Genomic DNA, 25,628 nt, shown 5'->3' with positions numbered 1-25,628 from the left:
TGAGGAGAACCCTGGATTTGGGGGGTTCAAAACGCGTCAACCTTCCTGTGGCCAATTGTGTGTACATAATATGAAAAGAATTGAAAAATCTATGGGAGTTTTTTAAACTTATTTATTTGGCCTTCTGTTTAATTGTATATTTTCTGATTGGATATTGTTTTGACATTGTGTAAAATGGACAGGGTGTAGGGCTGCTGGCATGTGTGGGTAGTGGGAGTAGTGAATGTTTGTGAAAGTATGCTAGAAAAGGTTGCATGAAATGAGTGTGAAAAGGATGTGAAGCTGGGTTGATGAATGCTCTAAAAGGAGATTTATTGTGGTGTGGTGAGAGAAAAAAACTTTTTAATGCGATTTAATTGTGTCCATGGAATTCATACATGTGATGATGTTTATGAATGAATTCTGATTAATATGAAAACAGAGGTTTTGTGGCTACATTGTTTAATTTTAATGTGTTGCATTTGAGAGGTGAATTGCATATCAATATTGGCATTCTCTTAAGGCTAAAGGAGAGGAGTTCAAATGTTTGCTGCCAAGATGGTAGAGACTCCTGTCTCACCATCTGACTTTCTTTATCCTAGGAACTTTGAGCAGGTGGGCTTAGGATGAGCGTAAGGCTTGCTGAGAACAGCACCGAAGTGAGTTGGATCTGTGGCAATTCGCTCCCTTACCGTACAAGACATTATGAATGAGGCACAGGACTTCAAATGTTATCTTATGGCATGTCCCTATTGGCATATTTAATTTATTTAGAAGTCCCTAGTAAAGTGGACTCTATGTGCCCGGAGCCTGTACATGCTACAAGTGGGCCTGCAGCACTGATTGTACCCCCCACTTCAGTCGCCCTTTAAAACAAGTCACAGGCCTGCCATTGCAGAGTCTATGTCCGCAGTTTTATCTGCCATTTCAGCCTGGCAAGTTAACCCTCTTGCCAGGCCCAAACCTTCCTTTTAGTACAAATATGTCACCCTAACGTTAGGCCCCAACAAGCCTCAAGGGTAGGGTGCAGGTTATTTAAATGTTGGACATGTACTTTCACGTTTTACATGTCCAGGTAGTGAAAAGCAGTTAAATGCGTTTCTCACTACTGAAAGGGCTATCTTTCTCACAGGTTAACATTGGGATTACCTTATTGCATCTTACAAGTATAATTTACAATTGGGACAAGATGGATATTTCGAGTTTGGTGTCTCTAGACACAATTTAAAATCACAACTTATGGTGAAGTCGGATTTTAAATTGTAAGTTCGAAAATGCCACTTTTAGAAAGTTGGCATGTTCCTACTTTAACCATTCTGTGCTTCTACCTGTTTCTGAATACAGATCTGGGGTGGGTGACAGATGGCTTTGTGCATTTCCTCTAGACAGTCACAAACACAGGGACCTGAGGTGTGCCATTCACATGCTGATGGCCCAGCACCAGGCTATAGGGTCTTCATGGGCTGGGTAAAAGGGAGGAGCTTACTTTTGCACTTGAATAGGGATGTGCTTGTCCCCACACAAAATGCAGCATACCCCACTGTAGTGCGTCTGCAGTCAGGGCAAAAAGGGCGGAGGCCTTGTGTGCTTCAAAGGCCTTTCTTTGAAGTCTGCCTCCAGTTCGAAGGCACAAGCACTGGACCCCTAGAACTCCCAACTCAGTACACCCTGGGCCCCAGGAGACACTGCCAGGGAGAAAGACTGATGTGCTGCTGACAGGCTGACACCCTACTAGATTTGCTGGACTCCTGCTCCACTGTGCCTGCTGGACTCACACCCTGGAGATGGGCAACAATACAGGACAGAAATGTGTGACTCGAAACCAATGCATCGACTACAAATCTTTGATCGATGACAACGCATTGCCTCCTCTGCTCCATACAGCTGCTCTGCAATGTTGATGCATTTTCTCCGTAAAGGTACTGTTTGAGCGGGGCCTGCATGGCTTCGAATTGGACCTGCGTCCCATCATGGTCAGCTTGACTTTAAGATTTGACTCTGCCCAGCAGGTGTTTTGCTGTTTTACTATATTAAGAGTTGTCCAAATCTTTACAAATTTCCTCTTAAATTAAGCTTGCCTGCCCTGTGTCAAGCGAACAGAGGTTGCACACAGGTTTATTTAGGGTGTGTATCTGACTTACCCTGACTAGAGCCGTGGTTCCTACTTGGACAGATGCATACCTCTGCCAACTAGAGACCCCCATTTCTACAAGAGTCGAATAGGAAATTCTATCATCACCTGTAGCGAGAAGTGCCATCTTGGATTTGTAATAGTGTGCGAACATCTGTGACTCTATAGATACGCTCCGCCATCTTGGAATCAGAGGCCAAGTCACCATGATTTCCTGATCTCCAATTAAGTTCTGTTTCCCCCAGCCTTTAATTTCCATGTTGTCCTACTCTTACTGGAATCTGTCAACCTCTTTCCACAGGCTCTTAGAGTTTTGCAGACCCTATCTGTCTGAAGGTCCTGACACAGAGTTGAAGAGTAACCACATTAATGAAGGTTGAAATAAGCAGATATCAGATAGCTGGCAGAAGGTGGATGCATACCACCAAGAGGACAGCACAGCAATATCTGATTTCAGAATGGTTGGATGCATGTCTTGTTTCATCCCATTAAAAATAAAAGAGTAACAGTATTTAAATATTGATGGTAGTATTACATTTGAAGACAAACACTTTATCATGCAATTTGCAGTTTTTAGAGGCTCACTATATTAATTAAAACTGCCTTGGATTCTTAAGTCTGGGCTCACACAAACCCCTTTTAAACACAAAACACTTAGAACAAATCATAGGAAATAAAATAAAACCTTTCCTTTTAATAGAAGGTTTCATGCTTCTGTTCTACCTTACTTTCTTTCAACAACATTCTGTTATTATAACTCTAATATTGTCCATTCATGTAAAAAACATAAATACATGAGCGTAAATGAGTTATGTTGGAAGAAACATACTAAAATCTATCTACACAATTACAATAAATGCATTATTTGAACACCTTCAATGGAAAACTTTTAGGTTAGTAGTTAAAACACTGTTCACAGATAATTTATCAGAATGTATCTGGGATATCCTTGTAGACATTGTATTAATAGCAAACACCAACGTTTTACAATCTGTAATTAGCAGAAATATAGCATGCAAAATAGACGAAAAATGTGTCCAGTAATGAGTGACAGAACTATAGATAATTTATGAAGTTGAACAGTAAAACATTTATCGTGAGCAGATATTTGGAGAATTAGGGTTTGCAGAAAAATGAATGATATGTATCATCAAGCCTCCTCTTCTTCCAGCCTATAGTGTATAGCTTTTAATTCTATTTTGGTACATTGAAATGACACTTTTTGATTCTCCTCTTCCAGTCAATCATAGGTCTATGTACATCTGCTTCATCTTACACATAATGTCACTCATCTAATTTCAAGAAATTCACTTAACCTCACTGCGGGGTCCATTCCTACAAATAACCTAATTGTGCATCCCACTGCCTGGACATTGCTTTACAACATAATCAACTATACAAAAGTACCATGACCATGGCATGTGATCCGTAAGAATTTGAAGTTACCTTCTGGTGTGGTGCTTGTTATCTTTTCGTTTGTCGGTAATGTTGTTGCTGTTGTAGGTGTTATTAATGTAGTTGTTATTGTAGTGGGTGTTGTTGGGGTTGTTAATGTTGTGGGTGATATTGTTGATGCTGTTACTGTTGTTGTTGCTTTTAACTCTGTTGATACTGTTGACAATGATGTAGTTGTAGGAGACTTCGTTGTTCCTGATTCTGTTGGAAAGCAAACACAAATCTTTGTTCCTATAATTACATTGCAACATTAGTGAGTAAGTAAAAAGTAATTAATAATTTTCTTAAATGTGCAAATGCAAAGTGGCTTAGCGCTAAATTGGAGAACTCAAAACGGATCAGTCAGAAACTCTAGCGTCGCTGTTCTGCCAAGAAGGTTGGCGGGAGCTCGAGCATCGCTATTGTAACAAGGAGCTTGAGAAAAAGTATTTCTTAACTAATTTCCTGAACCCTTGGTAACTTCCCTGCCCTCTTTAGGCCAACAAACAACAAAGGGTATGGGCTTCAATCACTAAGGCTGAGCCATAATTCAACAATAAACAACTGAATGCCAATACTTATATGCAATTCATCTCTTAACGGCAACACATTGAAATAATACAATGTAGCCACAAAAACTCTATTTTCATATTAAGCAGAATTTATTCATAAACAGCATCACATGTATGAATTCCAGGACACAATTAAATCGCATCAAAAAATATTTTTATCTCACCACACCACAATAAATCTCCTATTAGAACATTCATCAAACCACTGTCACATCACTTTCACACTCATTTCATCCAACCTCTTCTAGCATACTTTCACAAACATCCACAACTCCCACTCCCCACACATTCCAGCATCCCTACACCCTGCCCACTTTACACAAACTCAAAACAATATCCAATCAAAGAATATACAATATACAATTAAACTGTGGGCCAAACAAATAAGTTTAAAGAACTCCAATAGATTTTTCAATTCTTTTCATATTATATACACTCAATTGGCCACACGAAGGTCAACGCATTTCGAACTGCTCAAATCTGGGGTTCTCCTCAGGGTCAGAAAGCTCAATCACATTGCTAGATCAGCCAATTTATACAAAGTTTGGTTTGATTTGAAGCTTAGATTAGCTGATCTAGCAATTTGATTGAGCTTTCTGGTCCTGAGGAGAACCCTGGATTTGGGGGGTTCAAAACGCGTCAACCTTCGTGTGGCCAATTGTGTGTACATAATATGAAAAGAATTGAAAAATCTATCGGAGTTCTTTAAACTTATTTATTTGGCCTACTGTTTAATTGTATATTTTTTGATTGGATATTGTTTTGACATTGTGTAAAGTGGGCAGGGTGTAGGGCTGCTGTCATGTGTGGGTAGTTGGAGTAGTGAATGTTTGTGAAAGTATGCTAGAAAAGGTTGCATGAAATGTTTGTGAAAAGGATGTGAAGCTGGGTTGATGAATGCACTAAAAGGAGATTTATTGTGGTGCGGTGAGAGAAAAAAACTTTTTAATGCGATTTAATTGTGTGCAAGGAATTCATACATGTGATGATGTTTATGAATGAATTCTGATTAATATGAAAACAGAGGTTTTGTGGCTACATTGGTTAATTTTAATGTGTTGCATTTGAGAGGTGAATTGCATATCCATATTGGCATTCTCTTAAGGCTAAAGGAGAGGAGTTCAAATGTTTGCTGCCAAGATGGTAGAGACTAAGCATGGGCGAATTTTGCGAATCTGGCGTTCGCGAATTTAGCAAATTTGCGAACTCGCAATCCGCAAAATCCGCAAATTACCATGAATTTGCGTATTTTTTTTTGTGTTCACAAGTTTTTCTGCCAGTTCGCGAGGATTTGGTACTAGTTCGCAATTGCGAACTTACTTGTCGGCTCGCAACGGTCGCAACTATGTTGTTTCTACGTCTGGTTCATCATCACAGCCTCCCAGCACCCTCTGTTTCACCACTGCCACCCTCTCTTTGACCCATGCCACCCTCTGTTACATCAATGCCACCCTCTGGTTCATCAGATGGGGGGGGAAAGCAAGCACACCTGCCCTGCTTCAACTGACATGAATTAATTTGGGGTTAGTTTATTAACAACACCTGCCCTGTCCCAACTGACAATAATGAATTAGGGGCTAATTAATGTGTCACTGAATTTGAAGTTCCAGCCTGGCACCTGCTTGTCTGCTCCCTTAGCTGTAAATCAGGACCTTTGTGGCATACAGTTAAGGTCAGAGCAGGGTCACACAATAGTTGCAAGCAGGCAACCGAATTCTGGAGGGCCCCCTCAGGAAGCACAACAGGGAATCGTTACAAATCATGAGATTGACCTTTTGCACCTGCTCATTTGTTTTGCTTTTGCAAAAATCGTTTTTTGGTAATTTCGTGCTATTTGCGAGGCTCGGCGTCGTGCGAAACCGACCGTGGAAGCCGCCAATTCGTGCGAATGAGCTTTATATTTTTTTGCGGCGTGTTATTTCGCGAGTTTTTTTGCAGTATTCGCGAGCCGCTTGCAGCGCAACACGCGAATTTACCCCAAGGTCGAGTACGGGCGCGGCCATTTTGTTTGCGTGACGTATTTCCGTTTTCGCCCGCTATGTATAATCTCGCGAAGTAAGCGCATTGCGAGTACAAGTTTGCACGCGATCGCGAGGAAAATCGCGTGCGAACTTACTTTCGCGCTCGTGAACGGGCGGCCACCTTGTTTTTCATTTATTTCCTGTGTCTGGGCATGGTGTTTATCCTCTTGCTATCTTTGCCATCCTTTGCTTGTTTTCAGTTTTTTTTCGAATGATTTTGCTTCTTATCTATCCCTCTCTTTTCCTAGCTGTATATTTTTGTATTTTCTGCTATTTTTGTTTACTTTTAAACTACTTTTTTAAACTCTTTTCTTTTCTTCTTCCCTATCCTATTCTTTCTTAATTTTCTACTTCCTACCTTACCTGCCCAGACCATGGTGAAGCCAGGCGCCGTGAAGCTGCCCAGGCACTTGAGGGCCGCAGCGGCGGCGGGGAGGAGGAGTCCTGGACCCCATGCCAGGACAGCATGCGGGCGATTGAGGGGGGAGCAGGTGACGCAACGGGAGATTTTCAGCCCGGAGGAAGTGGGCGCGCTGGTCTACTTCGTCCAGCGTCGCCAGCCCAGGACCATCGCGGGAGGCGGCAGGATTGCGGCAGGCTACAACATCCGGGAGCGCCGGAAGCGGTAGCAGAAGGTGTGCTGGGCCATGTCCCAACTCTCCGGGGTCCAGCGCACCTACAGCCAGGCCACCCACCGCTGGACGGACCTCCTGGACAGGGAGCGCGACCTGCTGGACCAGCTCGGCTTGGAGATCCCCGGGCTTGGTGAGTAGTAGTAGCTATTTCATCACTCACTACTATTTTTTCTCCTGCTCTGTGTTGTTGTATTGCAAATATTTGTTTTTTACATGGAGCAAGCCAATAATGCTGCTGACGATTACATTGTAGTTAAATTATATTTCAAAATCTTCTGTGCATTTCAGGTGCACTGCTCTCCTTCTCAGTGGCGTTGCTACTATGCTTATTTGTTTTCTATTTTGTGGTCTCATTGGCCTGAGTAACTATTATGTATGAGTGTACTTTACAGAACTGCGTAATGCTAGACACTAGGGGGCAGATTACATTTACAAGCCCCTTGCGCCACGTTTACGTTGCCTTGCGTGACGCAACAGCGGCGTAAACGTGGCGCATCCCTGCGAGTCATTTACAGCGTGACGCATCTAGGGAGATGCGTCACGTTATAAAGCCATGGGCCTGCGCCACAATGGGTGCGTTCCTAGTACGCAGGGTGGGCGGTCCGGCGGCTGTGCGCCTAGCAAAAGTGCCTGCGTGAAATCTACAAGATTTAACGCAGGCACTTCTGCGACGCTGCTACGTCAATTCAATTCCTTATGCCTGCTTGAAGCAGGCGTAAGGACTGACACAGCATGTTAAGTATTGGGTGGCCTTGAGCATTACTGGAGTTGCATTGCGTTGGCGACGTGACTCCAGCGATGCGCCGCTCTTACGTGACGAGATGCGTCACGCAAGTGCCTACCCTTGCGCCAGGGCGCGCCGCATTGTAAATGAGGCGCATCTGCCGCGTCGCAAGGGTAGTTTTGCGTGACGCATTTGATCTGGCGCATCTCTGGAGATGCGCCAGAACGCGTAAGTAAGTATGCCCCTAAGGGGCAGAATTGCAATTACTGTTGCATCCCTGCAAAGTAGCAGGGATGCGCCAGTAATTGAGTGGCCCGCTACCACCACCAAACATGGTGCGCCGTATTTGCAATGCGGCGCATCATGGGCCCAAAACGTCACCGAAGCTTTACTGCTGGAGTTGCGTCGCAACGATGGCGCAGCTCCAGCAATGCTCTGGGGTACCCTATCTCCCCAATGCTGGGTCAAGCCGTACGTCTGCTTCAAGCAAGTGCAGGGTTTGTGTGACGCATCATTGCCCTAAAGGTGACTGATTGAAATTTTGTAGATTTCCCTCCGCCACTTTTAGGATCCGTTCCAGCGCAGGAATGCCCTCCCTTGCGCCAGAACGCCCCCTGATGGCGCAGGGCTTTATAACGGGATGCATCTTCCAAATGCGTCACGTTGTTATAATATTATACGCCGCACCATGGCTCCTCTTTTGTTTAGCTGCTGCGTCACAAAAGTCACGCAAGAACGGAGCAAAAGAGCCGCAAGGGGCTTAAATCTGCCCCTTCCTTTGTACCCCTGACAATAATAAAAATAGTGGCGGTGGATTGATAGTTTGACTATTTAAATGACTGGTTATGTAGCAGGCAACTGTTAGTGTTGTCACTGATCTGACTGAAATCACAATGGAGTTTGTCTGTCACTTTGCGTCTTGCCTGCGGACTGCTGCCTGCCAGTCCTAGGTGAACCTTTCAGTACTTTGTTTAGTGAGTTACGTGACTTTCGAAGTCGCAGGTCCGCAAATCAATGAAAACTAACCCTAATCAATATAATTTCGTGGAAATATTTTGTTATTGTTGTTTTGAAATGTTTGATTTGGTTGACATTGACAAGCAACAATCATCCATGTTTTCTGTTCTTTCTTTCATGTTGTACGTCAGCTCCCCCCAGGGGTGAGGGGACACAGGAGCAGCAGGCGGCGGATGCTGTTGAACAGGGCCAGGATCGGGCAGGCGAGGGCTCCTTTGCTGGCCCCAGTAAGTTTTCATTTTAGACTAGTACCTATTTTTCCTAGCGTTCCTCATTTGATTTTTTAAAAAGCGTCTTTGATCTTCTTGTAGACTGTATCTAAATTCTTATCCTGCCTCTACTATGACTCCCTGTGGTATTACTAGATTATTCTTATTAGTCTGTCTGTGTAGCTAACTAAGATTGCACGGTTGGCGAAACTCCCATTCTAGTCAGCAATAGCTCTATCAACTTAGTGCAGTCCTCTGGGACTGTCCATAATGTCTTTTGAAGTGTTCTATCTGCTTTGAAAATTCCCAACTATAAAATGTGAATGACCACCAAGAAAGAATAAGATACTACCTTTTGGTTTGGATAGGAGGACAATCCATACCACTACTGTTGCGGGGACAATTCTTCTGCAGAAACAGAACTATGGACAATAAATAGTGCATTGCTTATCAATTATAATAGGCGCTGTTAGAGTTTCCACATACCTCTGTGATAACAGACTTTGAACCCCCAATGTCCTTACTGACTGACTACATAGTGTGGCACAGTCATTTACCTCCCGAATTCATCGATGATTGATCCCCAATCATGATTATCCAACGTAGCTCAAGAGTACGGACTCGGAGTCAGAGTGAAGAAGTGTCAGAGGCAGGGACTCATGCTTGCAAAAATTGCAAAACCTTTCGCTCAGTCACTCTAGTCTGGACCAAAAAACACAGAGTCTATTTAAGTTTAAAAGCTTTATTAAAAGTAAACACATTTATTAAAATGAAGTCATAATAAAAAAAACTAAACGTTTAACTGAGAATGGAAAAGTGGTTAGTGCTGACGATTAATTGGAGACATTTCTTGTGGTCGGGCCGAGCTCTCACCTGGTTTCAACTTGATCTTGTTGTTAGAAGTCCATCTTCTGTCTGTGTGGAGAAAAATGGTGCGTGTTAAAAAGCCAGCCTTCATCAGTTGTGTCAAAAAGTGCAGCAAGACAACACCCTTCCCTGGAAAAAGGGACATTTTTTTTTACTTTAGAGTAGACAGTCACAAATTACATTGTTTTCACATGTCTTCATTCCTAGACCAAATACTAGTGAGTGGTTTATTCTAACATTCTTAAATGTACTTTGTAGGTGGAACATCTGGTGGCGGGGCCAGCGTGGAGGTGGTGGTGCTTGACACGGAGGCAGAGGGCAATTCTTCAGGGGAGGAGGCGGCGGCTCCAGTGCCGGCTGTGAGAGTTGAGACAGTGGTGGTGGCGGGCAGAGGTTAGCTCTTATATATTCCTTACTTATTGAGATTGAGGTTTGAAGACGTGGCTGGGAAGGAAAGAATATGAGATGCATGGCTGGGTGAATGATGAAGCAATGATTGGTGGAAGGACAACAGCCTGGGTGGGTGACACAGAAACTGTATGTGTCCATAATATACCTGGATCATGCTACTATCTGACTCTTAGATAGCATATGTGTATCTAGAGCAGGGGTACTCATAGTGCAGCCCGCGGGCCGGTGGCGGCCCGGCATGCCTTCCTTGGCGGTGCGCAGACCTTGCAGACAATCACTGTTCCCCGGCCCCCACAGAGCAGAGGCTTTGTTGTATTTCACCTGTTAGCGCCCCTGCATCTCCACTCTGACAATTACTGCTCCCCCGGCCCCAACAGAGCAGAGTGGAGATGCAGGGCCACAAAGAGGTGAAATAGAACAAAGCCTCTGCTCTGTGGGGCCGGGCAAGCAGTGATTGTCAGGGTGGAGATGCAGGGGCGCTACAACAAACAAAGCCTCAATAATATGTTAATGTTCTTTTAAAGACCTGTTAAGTACTTTGGTGTGGCTGCCTGTGTGTGCGCGTTGAGGAAGCTTTTTCAGCCCGGGCTGAAGGCTGACACAGACAGACACACACACAGTGAGATGACAGAGGGGGAGGGAGAGGGAGGGCAGGAGGGAGAGAGAGATGGAGAGGGAGGGCAGGAGGGAGAGCAGGAGGGAGAGAGATGTATGTAAATGCTGGGTCTGGTGGCTCAGTGGATGAAGGCATCTGCTGCAGGGACCTGTGTGCAACCTCATGGTCACAAGTTTTCGTTTTGCCTTAGCCCCACCCCCTCTGACTCCGCCCCCACCAGTGCGGCCCTCGGCCACAAACTACACTGTAAATTTAGCCCCTGAGAGAAAGTTTGTGAGTACCCATGATCTAGAGAGAGTAGACGGTCAGTGGATGAACTAAGTGTAACTTTGAAGAGCATGTAACACTGCACCCGCACGTCCGTTCCAGTGTAGGAAAGGCAAGGAAAAGAAGTTGTAATTTTGTCCAAATACTACCATCAATAGTAGCAGTAGTTTGTATTGCAAGCACAGCATAGATCCGGTTATTACGGTGGCCACTCCCTACCTCTCTTAATAAGTTTAGTAGTACTCAGTCATTCATGTGTGGATGTATCACGGGTCACTCAATAAAAAGCAAAGCGCCTAAAGTCATCCCATATGTAAGCAAAAACATCCCATGTGAAGTGATAGATAATCAGATTATTTATCTTCTTCATTTTCCATTTCTAGTACTCATTTGCACTGTAGGGTGAAAGTTAAATTAATTAAGCAGTAGCCCTTGTAACAGAGTATTCTCAGTGCCACCCGTAATAGAAAAGTAAGAGCTTCACCACCTGCATGTACTGGACCGGTACAGTAACGCAAGTCTAGGTCACTCATCATGGCGTGCGTCTCTTTTTCTCGGGTGCAAGTTCACTGCGCTGGCATTATGCCGGCTTGCAGAAGATAACGTACCAATTTTCCTAAACAAGAGACAAGAAGAAGAATAAGACTGGTGTACTTTCATAGTCGACTCCAATGGAAGTCCATAGTGCTCGTAGAATTTGTTCCTTAAACTCCCACTAATGTTAGAGCAAGGATGAAGAAGTGGGAGGTTAGATAGATACTGGCCTCAATAGTTATGTAATGCGCTTGCAAGTTGCTAGTTGTACTGCAACACAAATTTCTGCTGAATGATTGAGTTAATCTTAAAGAGCATTGGTTACAGACTATGTCTTTCTTTCTTCATATAGATGCTCCTTCCAAACCAACAAGGAGGAAGGAGCTGGCTAGAGCGGCCCGGCAACGGAGGATCGATGCCACTGTTGCAGAATATCGGCAGCTGGTGGCCCTGGAGGACAACGAAAGTGTGCAGTCGACCACGACAACAACGTCGGCTGCATCGGCCTCCATGCCCCCACGGGCTGCCACCCAGCACAGTGCTCCAGCCAGACTGAGCCGGGCTGCCAAAGCCAAACGCCGACGCCGAGCAGCAAGGACAACAGCTGCCTCTCACAGCCATTGCAACCGCAAGGCACGCCTGCGCCGCAGTACCCTGAGGGTGTCCCGCCTTCAGCAGGAGCTCCACCACTTTAGCAACGTGTTGGAGGGGCTCTGCTTAGAGCACGCCTTGCTCCGCGAGGAGTATGATGCCCTGGCCCAAAAAGTAAACAGCATCCACCCATAGTGTCCCTTGCCCCTTTTTTAGAGACTTTTGGGGGGTGGGAATCAGGAGTTGGGTTTGGGACTTTTAAAGGACAACCGTTGGGGTTAGGGAGGGTCTTGCGGGAGATTATTTTGTTAGGACTATAAAAATATACTTTTTGAAACTTTATCTGACCATACCTATTTTTACTGCTTGCCTGGTGGGTGGGGCTTTAACAGTAACTTTGTTTTCCTGAAAGTTTAGTTCCATTTTCTTCCTTTAAGTGTAAATGCCCAAACAAGAGTCCTAGGACTTTAGTAGTACTACCGTCAGTCTCTCGTCTCTCCTAATACTCCATTATACTCCCTCCCACCAAACGCTTATCTTACCTGTAATTTGTGTTTCAAAGTAGGGCTAGGCACAGGGCTGGCTCCACGGGAAATGGCGATTAAGGTTGGCAATCCTGGGCGGATGAAATTTCCTCATAGCGGTGGTACTAGTGGTGTGACACAGTGGCAGTTGCATGCCTATGAAAAAAAAGAAAATGAAATCTGGTTTGTCCTCCTGAGCAATACAACGGTACAATAGAGAATATAGCAGGTGACAGTACACTAGAACAGTGCCACATTGTAGCCTAACAAATGGTAAAGTATAACTACTAATTCGGTTGAAGTTCTTTGACATTAGCCATGGGTCTTTGTCAAGCATAGTAAGAATATATCCTCGGATTTCTTCACCAGCCTGTTGCTATCACCTTATCCTCCCCAGCAAGTGTGTGGATTTATTGCTGTAATTTAGTCACACATCAATCAAAACCACACAGCCCGGGGAAAGAGGGTTAGTGTTTGAAAAATGGATGGGTACGGGGGTTTTTGGGAAAGGTTTTGGGAGACAAGAAGAAATAGCACAGCATGGACAAACAATTGTGAACATAAACAAATCTTTGGGTACAAACCTATCCATCAATCTTTGAAAGTGCATGCAGTATTGCATGCATGTCAGTGAAAAGTAAGTAGTACTTTCGACAACTGTGGAAGAAAAAATGCGACAGTACAGGGCGTGTGTGGAAATATTGATAACTATGTTCAACATAAGGTCTCTGTTGCCAGATACCTGAGAGCCTTGCTGGTTACTATAAATCCATTCACAACACTCAATGGGGTTGGTCTGGATGGAAGGTATAGTAGATAGAAAAGGAGAAATTGCTCTTTTTCTAGGTGTCCCCTCACTCACCAGGGTTGCCCCTTGGTGACATGCTTCATCATTGGGGCCATCCCAGTCCTCTACGGGCTGGGGCGTGCTGCGACTTGCGAATTACGTAGGAGCACTTACAAATGACTATGTGTGGTGCAGATGTGATAGTGGAGTGGACTAAGTGATGTGTTAACTGTTAAGGGATCAATTTAAAAGCAGAGAGAGATCCTAGAAATCCAGTCACAGTCCTAGAAAAAAACAATGGATACTGTATCTGTATGTTGTTGTAGTTGTCCTGTTGAAATTGGTAAGTAAGTTGCAGGCAGAAAAAAATTCCTCTTATTAGCGGCACTCCTCCATTCCATCTGACGCTTAGTCCATCAATGTTGGTGACCAGAAGACACCCTGTAAAAAAAGCACAGCATGGACAAACAATTGAACATAAACAAATCTTTGGGTACAAACCTATCCATCAATCTTTGAAAGTGCATGCAGTATTGCATGTATGTCAGTGAAAAGTAAGTAGTACTTTCGACAACTGTGGAAGAAAGAATGCGACAGTACAGGGCGTGTGTGGAAATATTGATAACTATATTCAACATAAGGTCTCTGTTGCCAGATACCTGAGAGCCTTGCTGGTCACTATAAATCCATTCACAACACTCAATGGGGTTGGTCTGGATGGAAGGTATAGTAGATAGAAAAGGAGAAATTGCTCTTTTTCTAGGTGTCCCCTCACTCACCAGGGTTGCCCCTTGGTAACATGCTTCATTATTGGGGCCATCCCAGTCCTCTATAGGCTGGGGCGTGCTGCGACTTGCGAATTACGCAGGAGCACTTACAAATGACTATGTGTGGTGCAGATGTGATAGTGGAGTGGACTAAGTGATGTGTTAACTGTTAAGGGATCAATTTAGAAGCAGAGAGAGATCCAAGAAATGCAGTCACAGTCCTAGAAAAAAACAATGGATACTGTATCTGTATGTTGTTGTAGTTGTCCTGTTGAAATTGGTAAGTAAGTTGCATGCAGAAAAAAATTCCTCTTATTAGCGGCACTCCTCCATTCCATCTGACGCTTCGTCCATCAATGTTGGTGACCAGAAGACACCCTGTCCACTGCCTGCCTGGCGGATGCTGAATTGCGGCTCGCTAATGTGAAGCCTGACTCCATCCTTTTTTCCCCATTGCACAGACTGAAACCCGGCCTGTAATTATTCAACGAAAAACAGGAAGTGATATAATATTACAACACCACTGATAAATAAATATAAGGTATGTAGGCTGTGGAGTGCAAAAAGTGACACTTTGATTTTCCTAGTAGACAGTACAATATTTTTGAAAGTGCATACTCTGTCTGAGTCTCCTTTTGAAGGATAAATAAGTATGGCCAAATTAATGTAGCGGATCTTTCCCCTCAAGCTAGGTGTACTGTAAACTGTGTTTTAGAACAAAATTAGATCTTCCCAGCAGTGCTCCCACCCAGACCCTTACTAAAGCCAGTCGCAAAAATGTAGAAGACCCCCAATCAAATCTCAAAAAACGAGGCCTAGCAGAAAACTGGTGACAAAACGTACTTTGAAAGTAAAAGTAGGCCCAAATACCCCCTTACCCACTGTGGATTGTATTCAAACCACTTGCAAGCAACCAAGCAAAAGTATCCATAGCCAGCATCGCTCCAAGACTCGAAAACCCCCCCACCCAAACACATGCAATAGAAATACTGCTAACCCTAACGAACCCTGGGTTAAGAATAGTGGCAAAGGCTTTCTTTAACTATGCCAAATCCCCCCTTTCCCACCATGGATTTTCTTCAAATGACTTGCAACCAAAATTACACATTCTCACGAGTGCTCTAAGGCCCCAGAACTCAGTTGCAAAAATCTGGAACACCCCGAAACACATGCAATCCTGCTGCTAGGGCTAACCCTAACGAACCCTAAGTTACAAAAAGTGCCAAAAGGCTTTTCCGCATGGATTTTGTCCCAACCACTTCTATCCGGTATTAGACCTTCCCAGGAATGCCCCAAGACCCGCCAACCCACCCGCCAAAAAGCATAACACCCCCAAACAGGCCAAAAGCAAAATCTCATACTTACAATATTTCTCGGCCTTCGGTCCAAACGCGCTGTGTAGCTAGGCCATAAGTCCGGTTTACCACCGCGGATTTCCTGAAAAGCAAATGCAATCAAGATTAGAGTGTCCCAGCAGTGCTCCCAGACCCCGAAACTCACCCACAAACAGCCGGAACCCCCCCTAAGAGCACCTCAAAGGCAAGCAAGTCAGCAAAAACACAAAAAAAATTCCGCCTCGGATTTGGTCCAACCACTTTTATCCGGTATTAGAGCTTCCCAGCAATGCCCCCAGAGCCGTCAACTCACCCGCAAAGAGGTAGAACAACACCCCCACAAGTGCTGAGTCTTTCTTCATTGGGCGTAAACCAGCCCTCTGCTTTGATGGAAATAGGAGTCTGGAGGAGGAGGATAGAGGAGCATGTTCTTCTGAACTTGTGAACTTGAGGAATGCAGACTGCGGCACCTTCAAATCAATAAGCAAACAAGTGAAGACAGTTCTGCTGATGGGCTTGTTTTTGTGATTAGGTGATTAAAGTTTGAATTATATTAACTGTGCACAACAAAGAAAGACACACATGAATAAAAGTGAATAAGGACGAAAAAGAAAGTTATTGATTCATTGTCTCATTTTCAGGGCTCGGTGTCACGGTCCACGAATAAGAATAAGGCTTCGTCATCATACTCTGCGAATTCAGGCAGGGTGAGCTCAGTGTCACCTGACAGAGAAGAAATTCCCTCATCTATGTTGCTGTCCACCTCGTCTTCATCTGGCGCGCTTTCTCGTACTCTGTAATCTGGTGGTATGAGGTGCTGATTCATCTTGATCATTGTTAACCTCTCCACATTTTTGGGTGAGAGGCGGCTCCGTTTGGAAGTTACAATGCCACCAGCAGCACTTAATACACGTTCAGAAGACACACTTGCGAGTGGGCAAGACAAGTAGTTTAAAGCCAGGTTGGAGAGCTGTGGCCACAATTCTTTTTTCCCATGCCAATACGCCAATGGGTCAGCATTAACATAGACCTCTGTTGAGTCATTCAGATAGTCCTTCACCATCGACTCAAGGTTCTCCTCCAAGGTTCCTCCACTTTGCTTAGCTGTTGCTGTGACCTTTTGAGAACCAAACCCAAGCCGAGCTAGCCAATCCTCTTCAGCCTCCAATGTCACTGTTGTGTCTGGTGGTGCAGATGATCCGGTTGCCGGTCTCTTTAATGGCTGAGAGGTAACTTGTGCCGCAGCCACAGGTGCAGAAGTGGATTGTTGTGACTGGGGATGGCCTGCTGATGCTAATGTACTGCCTTTTCCTTCAATTTGCTGCCGTTCTCTTTCAAACTTCTTGGCTGAGGAGGCTAGCCACTGTTTGTACTTTGTAACATCTTCATCAGCAAAAGGAAAGAATGCTTGGCCTGCCAGCGCCTTTTTGTAGAGTGGATCCAGAATAGTAGCACAAATGTAATGCTGGTTTGAGTGGATCATTTTAAGACGTTCATCACCTTGTAGGTGCTCTAATAATTTCTCCGCCAGAACAAAAGGGTCTTGGTTTTCTTCATCTTTTTCAAACACAGAACACACCTCCTTCAGTTGGTGCTCCAGCATGTACAACAATGGGATAGCTTTTCCCAAATTACAGTCCTCCTTGCTGACTGCACGCGTGAAGAACTCAAAAGGACGAAGCATGCGTGTCAGGCTTTTAACTATGTTCCATTGCGCCGCACCCATCCTCAGGTCTTCCTTCTGAGCTGTACCCTGTGTTAAGAAATAGTGATCGAGTACCATATACTGCTCATACAGACGCTCAAGCATGTAGAAGGTTGAGTTCCAACGTGTTGCCACCTCCTGGATGAGTGCTTTCACTGGCATTTGACGTTCATATAGCAGGCTCCTCAGATGCTTTCGGGCCTTAAAAGAATGGCTGAAATGTTTGCACATTTTTCGGCAGGTGTCCACTACCCTGTACGCTGCACTGTCTTTATCACTCAAGAATTTTTTGACAAGCAGGTTTATACAGTGCGCCAAACACGGCACTCTGAAATAGTCACCCAGCTGCATGGCCTTAACTACATTGGCGCCATTATCCGTGGAAACATAACCAACCTGGCGTTTTTTTGGGGACAGCCAGTCAAGGACCTTTGTGTTAAACACATCCAAAATGTTTTGTGCTGTGTGACGTTTCTCGAAACCAAACATGGCTAGTGTTGCATGTTTCCGAGCAGCTTTAAAAACTTGGTCCGGGTCAACACCTGCGTTTAGCTTTGCTTTAACCCCTGAAAAAGAGACCCAGTGTGCAGTGATGCACATGTAATCAGCGCCTGCGCCACTGGTCCACATGTCTGTTGTCAGATGTATAGTGTGAGCAGCACTCTTCTGCAAAGCTGCCCCAATCACCTCCAGAACATCTTCATGTAGTGCTGGAACCGCAACTCGGGCAAAATAGAACCGGCTAGGAACCTTCCATTTAGGCAGAGCGCTGCCACTAATTCTAGAAAACCAACCCCTTCTACAAAGAGAAAAAGGGAGAAGGTCCAGAGCTAGCATTTTAGCCAGCTTAGTGTTATACAGACACGTCAGTGGGTGGTTGTGTTCATATTGCGCTTCTGTAAACAACATCTTTTTAATGTTGCCCTGGACCAAGGATTTACGGGATGATGATGATGATATCTTCGACCCAGTTACGCTCGCTGATGAACTTTTTCGCATTGGTGTCTCACTCTCTCCCACACTCTTAGTGTGGCTCACAAGGGGTGTGCTGCTGACAGCGATACTGGGTGTAAGTGAAGTGTTTGACATGTCTTCTTCCTCCTCGTCATCATCAGATGAAACATCAACTTTTTCATTACGTGCAATTCGGGCTTCCTTGATCGCCTCTAGGTGCGCAAACCATTGGACAGCGTGCTGTCTCCTAAGATGACCTCTCTGGCCTCCGGTACCATAGTTGGTACCAAACTTACCACGACTAACTCGAAGCTTACAAATGCTACAAATGGCTACGTTTTCCTTTTTTGGGCAAACACTAAAGAAGTCCCAAACTGCAGACTTGAAATGTCTTTGGGGGCCGGAGGAGGCGGCGATACTGATGGTGGTGGTCCTGCTACTAATGCCAGATGAAGTGGAGGATGTGGATTACCGAACTTCAGTACATTTTGCACTTTCACCACCACTAATTGAGGTCGAGGTGGATGGAGGTCCCTTCTTACGAGGAAGAAATATGGAAGCGGTAGGTGTTGGTGTACTAGTTAACTCCAAATCCAATGATTGTTGTGTTTCCATTGCCTCCTCGCCGACATCATCATCACGCTCAGCAGCTTCTCGGGATAGGGTCACAATGTCTCTTTGTTGCATGCCCGCTGGGGCTGCAGTGACCTTTATGATGACTGGCTCGTCGTCGTGAGAGGCTTCATCAGCAGCAGTATCCGTCACTTCTTGTTGAGCCTCATCACACTCCATAGCTATGAGTTTTTCGATGACCTTCCTTTTACGCTTAGGTATCTATGTCAGATCATGGTGTGCCTCACTCTCAGACTGCCGTGATGAAGGTTCCCAATCTTCATCCAGATCATCAGAAGGAGGTGGGCTTGAAGAAGATGTAGACACCCCCCTTGATCTTTTCCTTGCTAGGGATGTGGAAGACAATGAATGATCATCAGGAGGAGTGGCTTCCTCAAATGATACCTCGGTTTGATTGTCAATTTCCTGATGTGCCCCTACTTCGGGAGGAACAACTATTGTGGGAACTTGTGACCCTCCATGCACCTCTGCTTGCGCATCTCCTTGCGCTGCCTCTCCTTCCACATGCACTTGGGCTTGTACTTGCACATGTTGTTGTTGCGGCTGTGGTTGTTCAACACTTGTCAGATGAGTTACAACAACCTGTGTTGATTCAGGGACATTGCTGCTACTTTCTTGCGATGAGCCAACATCACTGGTCGATGGTGATTGAAGAAGTACACTGACTGCCTCTGAAGCACTCAAGGGCTTTGACTTAAGTTGGCGTGGTGGTGGAGGCACTGAGCCCAATGGAGCGGGGGTGCTGCTCCCAGCTTGGTCCCCAGCAGATCCCGCTGCTGCTGCAGGCGTACTTTTTTTTTCACTCCCAAAAAACGCGGCGGCCGGCACACCAGCCTCCTTGGTAACTTGCTTCTTCTGCTCCTTACTAGCAACTTTCTTGCTAGAGGAGCTACGGAGACCTTTTTTTGGGGCCATCTTCTTCAGAGCAGGTCAGACAGCAGGCCGCAGTTGCACGAATTGCAGAGTTGTCTGAGGCCAGACGTGACGTCGCGTGACGTTATGCTGCACACACACACCGCTGCAGGACTTCTTCCTGGCACTGGTGGTTCCGTTGAGTCTTGTGCACCTAAAAGCAATGAAAGACAGAGGAACATCAGTTCAGTTATACACCCCAAAAAAATCGAAAAAAAACAGAAAAATCAGCACAATCCCATGCCCTCCATGATGCTTAAATTCAAGACACCCCACAGAAAGACTAGGCACATGCACCACTCACTACCCCTGGGCATAATGGATGAAAGCTAGGCAAAATGGGTGCAGGCCTGAGAACACTGCCTGCATTCAAAATGGCCCCCTCCCTCACAGCACATGGCCAGGGCCTGTAGCAGCACTCAAAATGGCCCCCAACCACATGGCCTGTCCACAACAGGCCAAAAAAACGAAAATCACAGAAAAATCAGCACAATCCCAAGCCATCCACCCCTTCCATGATGTTTAAATTCAAGACAACCCACAGAAAGACTAGGCACATGCACCACTCACTACCCCTTGGTGAAAAGGCCACAACATGCCAAAAAAACGAAAATCACAGAAAAATCAGCACAATCCCAAGCCATCCAGCCCCTCCATGATGTTTAAATTCAAGACAACCCACAGAAAGACTAGGCACATGCACCACTCACTACCCCTGGGCATAATGCAAGAAAGCTAGGCAAAATGGGTGCAGGCCTGAGAACACTGCCTGCATTCAAAATGCCCCCCTCCCTCACAGCACATGGCCAGGGCCTGTAGCAGCACTCAAAATGGCCCCCAACCACATGGCCCGTCCACAACAGGCCAAAAAAACAAAAATCACAGAAAAATCAGCACAATCCCAAGCCATCCAGCCCCTCCATGATGTTTAAATTCAAGACAACCCACAGAAAGACTAGGCACATGCACCACTCACTACCCCGGGTGAAAAGGTCACAACAGGCCAAAAAAACGAAAATCACAGAAAAATCAGCACAATCCCAAGCCATCCAGCCCCTCCATGATGTTTAAATTCAAAACACCCCACAGAAAGACTCAGTGAACCCACAACTGAGTACCCCTGGGCAAAAGGCCCCAAAACAGCCCAAAAATCGAAAATTCCAAAATTGTAGTTGCAGCAACTGTAATGCCCCAAACAAACTTACTTGTGAAATTTCTAATCCAAAAGTGATCCAAAGAAAGTCAAAAAGGCCTCAAATCCAAATATCCAGCAGCATCCACAAAAAGTAATCCTTCCAGCTCCAGATCCAAATGAAAAGTGACCAGGAGATGGACAAAGCACTGGGAGGAGCCTGCTGGACAGGAACAGGAAGTTGAAGACTGTGGGGCATTTCCTTCCTCCCACCCACCCCCCCCCTCCCCAAAATGGACTCCTCGCAAAAAAAGTGCAGGCAAATGTCAACCTGAGGAGTTATTCAGATAAAAATCACCATTTCCAGAAGGTTTATGCTGCTTGCTGGTGGATTTCTTGTGCAGAATTGCAAATTTTATATTTTCGCGAGTGCGAGATTGTTGGTGCTCGCCGCATCTATAAGCTCGCAATTGCGAAGAACCGCGATATGTGATCACGGCGTACTTGCGTTGACAAACTCTCGCTGTACAAGTTGGCAAGCCGCGATTACGTAATCGCGCTTGCCAAATTCCCACGGGATCCCGCAGCAAGATCCAAAATGACGCAGCAAAATATCTAGAAAAATAACTCGGCAAACGATGAATGACGGGAAGTAAACGCCACGCGCCCCAAAATTGTATCACCAAGAAAAAAAAAATCCGCTGCGTGCGAATTTGCGGATTTTGCGGGAAATTCGCAAATCTCGCGGATTGCGAATTTACCGAAAATCCACGAGCGGAACGGATTTTACGCCCATGCTTAGTAGAGACTCCTGTTTCCCTGTCGCGTTCTAATCTAGGACCCCGATCAATACTGTGACCTTATGCCCCTATACGGCTATACTCCATTTATACCCCTATAATGGCATAAATGATCAAGAGTGATATTTCAGAAACTCGTCTCTGGCCTAATACGATCAGAGCCACATTTCAGAATTGCTTCCTCTGCAACTCATTAGAGCAAATGACACAGCAGAAGCCACTATCTAATATTCTAATATTCCTAGATTACACTCCGAGTTCTTCAACAAGATAAAACTCAGCAACTTTGGAAAGCCCCGCTTGCTATGTTTTGATTAGTAATAGAACTCTAATTAGCACTGAGAGACGATCACTTCCTAGTGACATCTTTATTGGCGTCTTATGTCCAAAAACTTACGTCAAACAAGGCACCTCTCAGATATAAATATTACCAACGTTGCCTTAAGCAAACGCTGCCTCAACGACATCGATGATAGCAATGGTGTGGTGAACATAGGAGCAGAACAGCTGTCCCTTACAGAGCCCAGCAGATGCAAGCTGCCCACGGACGCTGCCCCTCCTCCTCCTCGACGCGCTGAGAGGCACGCTGTCTTTTCTCCTGCCGATAAAATCTAGCTCCGGCATTTCCAGCCTACTCTTGCGAGTGACTGGGATATCGAGTCCTGGAAGGAGATACAAGACCTCCAACATTCTATTCCAGAGGTATGGTGTTGACTAAACCCGTAGAGAGAATTCTTGAAGCAAACCTTGGCAAAACCAACTTAACTAAAACTGCTACTTACTTACTCCCTCCCACGTATTAGGCTTAGGTCAGGTACACTGGGGTAGGCGTAGTTAGAAGTACCAGTTGAGTACGTTAGCTAAATGTATATATGAATGTATATATTTTATTCATTTTAACCATTGTATGGCTCAGAAACCATATCAATGCTTTTACAGTATTATTTCGCAATCCTCATTTTACTGTACGCACTTTTTATAATAACTAGTCTTGCAATTGTGGCAATTCATTTCTCTTGTATGAGAAGAAAGACTGTTCAATAAATAATACCTTTTATTGAAAACGCCCGTCTCTCTATTCTCTGCACTTTGGTGAAAGTAATCTGCACAAAACTGACTGAGTAAAATAACTGTCTATTGTTTCACAGGACTCTAGAGATTGACTCTTATTCTAAGGAGCAAAGTTGGCATGTTTATGCGGTTGTTAGAAAACTGAATCCCTTCTTGTCTGTACCGGGGAAGCTGATCACTTCCTATTCAGTCAAGAAAGTTTCCAGTGACCTCTGAGCTAGTTGCTAACAAACTCAATTAAGTTTAGCATAGTCAGTAGAGACCTGGAAGATCCGCACTTCTACGTCAATACTACTGTTTATGTTATTCCAATGCGCAGGGCCTATTGGGAAAATAGGAACTACACTTCATGGCGCCCAACGTTTGGTAAGGCGATAAAACTAACGCAAGACGTTAGAGTAACTCAGTCGTGCATTTTTCACACAGACCCTTTCTACCGTAAATACTCCAATAGACGTCTGGAGTGGGTGAAAGGTTAAAATCTGCCCGAACTTAGTAGGAAGAGATTCCTATGTAAAGCTCTGGTTTATTCAGCGTTGAAGGATACAGTGTTCCAAAATATTGTGCACCTAATCTTTGTCTCCTTGGAGACCTGCTCGGCAAAACCTTCCTGACAATAAAATGTCAGACGATGATGCCGCAGTAAATGCAACTCAACAGGGTCCCGATAGTACAGGGACTACTGAACCGGGTGCAATAATCATCCAGGCACATTTAAGAAAATCTATAATGTCAAAACTTATAGAAAATGGACTGACCACACAAGGTGGCACAGTCGTCTTCGTGATAGAGGCACACAAATTTCGTCAGACAGAGGCATTCTATTCATGGATAAAATTTCCAGCGGCAAATGCCGCAACACACGAGTTCCACTACTACATAGTAGGGGATCCACCGGAAGAGTACGCTCCTTTCGAGGAGATTGAAATTCCATTAAAATTCCAAGAGCATTTGCTCTGGTTTAAAGGTGCCCTAAAACATAATGATCATATTACCAGGCTCGGTCCACTAGGTAGACCAGGAGCAACGTGGCTGGTTCTAGCCAGCTACACACCACATCTGGACATTTCAAAAATGTCTAGAGAAGAACTGTTAGCACAGCTAAAAACATTAATTAAAATACATAGACAATTGGTCCAATATGTAATGCGGACTGCAACAGTCCAAACAGCTGTTAATGTACCACAGCTAACCCCTCATCAGGGGAACACAAATAAAATTACACCACAGAACATACAATCATGTCTTGGTAAAACACCCATAAAACGGGAACAAATTCCTTTCTGGTTAGAGCAGAAAATTACTCAAATAGAGGCAGTATTTCCGAATACTACCCCTATTGAGAAACACAGAATTCTGACCATCTGCCTTCCAATGGGGGTCGCACCACACGTGGAGGACTGTGACACTTGGGGTACAGTCTTTGCTTCCATTTACACGAAAACACATGGTGTTCCGCCAATGGCGGTAATACCAGAAGTGCTAAAACAGATTCAGAATGAATACGGTCCAGAACCTGCTTTAACTCTTGGTATGAAATTACTGAAAGACTTCAAACAGGTCTCGGCTATATTACTAGCCAATATAAAAGGAGAAGCAGTATCTGTGGGGATCCGCCAGAAGTTGAAGGAAACAGATATAACAGATCAACCAATTGAGCTTGCCAGAATCATAGAAAAATGCTATGAAGAATTAGGTAGAGACAGCTTGGGTGGAAAACCAGTAAAGCCCCAACTGCTCGAAAATCCTGAAAAATTATTTATTAAAAATAATTCAAATACTCCTAAAAAGAGCTGGGATGGAAATAAACAATCCACTCCCAAATAAAAAGTTTTCCAGTCCAGAGGAAGGTCTCCTCGACGGAGGGAAAGAACTCCGACTCAAGAACACCAGTCTCCCCAGAGGGAGCACTCTGAGAAAAGATATAACCTCAGAAATAGGGATAATTTGAAGAAGCCTGATAGATATGAAAGTATTGATGCACGTCCCTCTCGATCTTTTTCGCCGAAATCGGAAAGAAGAGGACGGTCAGACCCAGGAGGGCACACCAAGTCCAAAGACAAGGAACCTGCTCAAAGTAAAAAGTTACAATTTCCAAGAAAGAAGGTAGCCAGTATTAGAGTAATAGAACATGCCGAGAATACTGAGGACACAGGTGAAAAACGGGGAGTGGGCACAGACAATGCTAGACAGTGCAGCAGAAATCAGTATAGCTCGCAAGATCCTGATGAGTCATCTGGAGACAGTGGACACGAAGGAATACATTCAGGTTGAAACTGCCGACACCAGAGTTAGCGAGCCCCATAAGATATACGAAATAACACTGCGTATAGAGGGTGATAAGACTAGGAAAATAAGGGGTCTATTTTAGGATAAACTCTCAAAAGGCTATGACATTCTGTTAGCTGAAAAAGACTGGCCCCCAGAGTTTGTCAGGGAGTGCCCTCGTGGTGAAGAAATGATTATGCCTGCCTTCTCGAATCACATTCCGATTCACAAAAAATATACTTATGCAAGGAAATGGGCAGGAGCCCAGGCACCAGCATTATATAAAAATCATGTAGGATGGGATGGGGATTCTCCTCCGCACAAAATCCAGTTAAAAAGTCAACCGACTGCACAAAGGCAGTATCCAATTAAGCAAGAAGCTAAAAAACAAGTCAGGGAGATTTTAGATCAACTTGAATACCAGGGGGTGATTGAAACATGCACCTCTCAAATGAACAATCCTTTGTTTCCTGTCTCCAAACCAGACAATTCATATCGTCTAGTTTTGTACTACAGACACCTTAACGCATGTTGCAAAACATTTGCAGTACAGAATTCGCATAGTGCTGCAGTAATGAATAACATAGTTCGTAAAAAATATAAAACGACATTAGACATATCTAATGGTTTCATTTGTCAAAACATTGCACCAGAAAGCAGATACTTGACCGCTTTCTCAATAATGGGGTCACAGAAAATTTCTGTAGGCTCCCACAGGGATTCAAGAACAGCC

General features: G+C 44.7%; 1 protein-coding gene across 1 annotated transcript in view; it reads right to left on the bottom strand.

Annotated features, from left to right (window-relative positions):
• LOC147712271 (uncharacterized) overlaps window positions 1-25,628 on the bottom strand; it is a 116,676-nt gene that overhangs the window by 16,188 nt on the left and 74,860 nt on the right. The window contains exon 12 of the mRNA XM_086919612.1: window positions 3,557-3,766. Coding sequence (XP_086775738.1) covers window positions 3,557-3,766 — 210 coding nt within the window. The remainder of the gene's footprint in view (window positions 1-3,556; window positions 3,767-25,628) is intronic.

This window comes from Lissotriton vulgaris, chromosome 5, assembly GCF_964263255.1.
Source record: "Lissotriton vulgaris chromosome 5, aLisVul1.2, whole genome shotgun sequence".
In the NCBI taxonomy this organism is placed as follows: Eukaryota; Metazoa; Chordata; class Amphibia; order Caudata; family Salamandridae; genus Lissotriton; species Lissotriton vulgaris.
The sequence above is the reverse complement of the archived record's forward strand: the minus strand, read 5'-3'. Positions and strand labels throughout refer to the sequence as shown.